We start from the raw sequence: 2,701 nt of genomic DNA, 5'->3' as shown, positions 1-2,701 counted from the left end.
CTGCAGTGCCGGTTTCAGGTGGCAAGGGCACCAGCTTTCCTCCAGATCACTACCATACTCTGAACTGACCTCGAATGTTTTAATACACACTAAACTCGGCAGCTCATGCAGTTCAGCTCTGTGATCAACACGTACGTAGGGAAGCCATGGTCTCTTTGTTTTTATGGTTCTCATAAAGCATTCAGACTTCCCATGGCTTAGGAGATATAACCCTTCCCTTAAACTTTCACAGCATTCTGTCTTTGTTAATTTTCTTTTAATAATCTGTTCTCTTTGTCTGTTCTTCTAATTTGTGGGATTAAAATGGTCAATTTCTAGAAATCTAGTCTGGAGTGTCACACAGGCAGAACCATGCCAAATGCACGAGCATATTTATATTTACGTAGGTTTCCCTTGCACACTTTAAACACAGCATATTCTAATCCAATGCACTTCTTTTTCTGTGTTCTAGGACCTGAGTCTCCCACACTGAAGCATTCCTATTTTCTACATTCTCAGAAATGACTATATGTGCAAGCAATTTTGTGGAACTTAAGTCTGTGAATATGTGTGTGTGTGCAAAATTATGTAAACCTATTTGCTAGGTTTAAAGAGGAAACATTTTTTTTTGCTAAATGCCTCTAATTATATTGCTAGATTAATAAATTTTAGTTTTCTAGATAACAGAATTTATTTCCTAGAGTGATTATTTTTAATCAGAAAATCGTCTAAACACTTTTTATGATACTATAGTTTGTTACTCCTTTGGATGTGAGTATTGTAAAGTCAAATGCTACAAATGCAGGACAACACGGAATTCCTGAGCAACTTCACAATGAAAACACCAACTTTCTTGTTGACTGGTGTTCCTGGCCTAGAGTCTGCTTATGCCTGGATCTCCATCCCCTTCTGCTGCCTTTATGCCACAGCCCTCTCTGGGAACAGCATGATCCTCTTTATCATTGTGACTCAGCAGAGTCTGCATGAACCTATGTACTATTTCCTCTCCATGCTCTCAGCCACTGACCTGGGTTTGACTGTTTCTACAATGTCAACCACTCTGAGGATCCTGTGGTTTCGTGCAAATGAAATCAATCTAGATTGGTGCATTGTTCAGATGTTTTTTCTTCATGGATTCACATTTATAGAATCTGGGGTGCTGGTTGCTATGGCTTTTGACCGTTACATAGCAATCTGTAATCCTCTTAGATACACTACAATTCTTACTAATTCTAGAATCATTCAGATGGGTTTCCTAGTGATTATACGTGCTATAGTATTAATAGTTCCCCTACTTTTGCTCCTTAAGCCCGTTTCTTTCTGTAGAGTGATTACCCTGTCCCATTCCTACTGTTATCATCCAGATGTGATTAAGTTAGCATGTTCAGACACTCGGGCCAACAGCATTTGTGGATTAGTTGATCTCCTTCTAACCACAGGAGTAGATACTCCATGCATTGTCTTGTCTTATATACTAATCATCCGTTCTGTCCTCACTATTGCCTCTTCTGGAGAACGGTACAAGGTCTTCAGCACCTGTGTGTCCCACATTGGAGCAGTTGCTATTCTCTATATCCCTATGTTTAGCCTGTCCCTGGTGCATCGCTATGGTCAGTCAGCCCCCAAAGTAGTTCGTTCTATGATGGCCAATGTTTACCTTATTCTACCCCCTGTGCTCAACCCCATCATCTATAGTTTAAAAACAAAACAAATCCAAAAGGCTATCCTTAGTTTGCTCCTTACAAAATAAACAGAGATTGCTCTTAACTTCTGAAAAACATGGTGTGGTTTTCTTGCTGCAAAAGCAACTGTGGGTGGAGAATCCCCATTAGATGTGGCAGTTTCCAAAATTTTAATTTATTTAACAATGGTTAATGAATATTAAATGCTTTATGGTTAAAATACAAGGATGTTATGCTATCCCAGGAACTTTATAGTCTAACTATGGAAATGCAAATAATGATGAAGAAATAAATCTATTCTTCAAAATAACTGACATTTCCTGACAGTTTTGTTTTTGGTTTTCTACTAATGACTCACAAGACATATTCTACCTATCCTTTAAAGCAGTGAAACAAAATATATAAAATTATTTACAATGCAATTAAAATTTACACTATTGGTTATTGAAGGTCTGGAGACATTTAGGCCATAATCTAACATGGAACAAAGATGATATTCTAGTCTGTGATTTCCATATCCTAGACACATGCTCTGCATCCCACACTCTTCCAAATATACCCAGGGGAGATGCTACATGATCAGAAGTAAAATATGGATCACCATAAATGCAATCCTCATTTCTAAATGTTCCATAGCTTTTTCAAAACTAGAATTCAAAGACAACCTATAATATAAATGATAACAACAAGTAGTGCAGACAAGTCATTATCAAGTGTCAGTCAAAAGAGAAGTTTTGGGAATTAAAGATATTTGTTTCTTTATTTGATTAATGGAATGGAACTAGGGATGTAGAAGGGTTCATCAAGTAAAATTCAAAGAATCTTAGAGCAGAGTTTGTTGTCTTGTGTCTGCATACTTGTTCATCTATGATTTAATACAATCCATCTTAGCTTCATCACAGAAAAACTCAAAGCAAAATCAACATTCTTGTATTACTTTTGATAAAATTTCATGTTCTATGAATATCATAAATAACTCACATGGTTTCTTTAACCATCAACAAACTAAAATAAAGGTTGATTGATGATTCTCAAATAAT

At 36.6% G+C, this 2,701-nt stretch overlaps 1 protein-coding gene across 1 annotated transcript; it reads left to right on the top strand.

The window, feature by feature from the left end:
- Positions 1 to 769: 769 nt before the first annotated feature.
- Positions 770 to 1,729, top strand: Or51f1 (olfactory receptor family 51 subfamily F member 1). Its single transcript, XM_075974684.1, has one exon. It carries the CDS (start codon positions 770 to 772, stop codon positions 1,727 to 1,729), a length of 960 nt encoding a protein of 319 aa, XP_075830799.1.
- Positions 1,730 to 2,701: the final 972 nt, after the last annotated feature.

Source organism: Microtus pennsylvanicus, chromosome 5 (genome assembly GCF_037038515.1).
Source record: "Microtus pennsylvanicus isolate mMicPen1 chromosome 5, mMicPen1.hap1, whole genome shotgun sequence".
Classification (NCBI taxonomy): Eukaryota; Metazoa; Chordata; class Mammalia; order Rodentia; family Cricetidae; genus Microtus; species Microtus pennsylvanicus.
The sequence above is the reverse complement of the archived record's forward strand: the minus strand, read 5'-3'. Positions and strand labels throughout refer to the sequence as shown.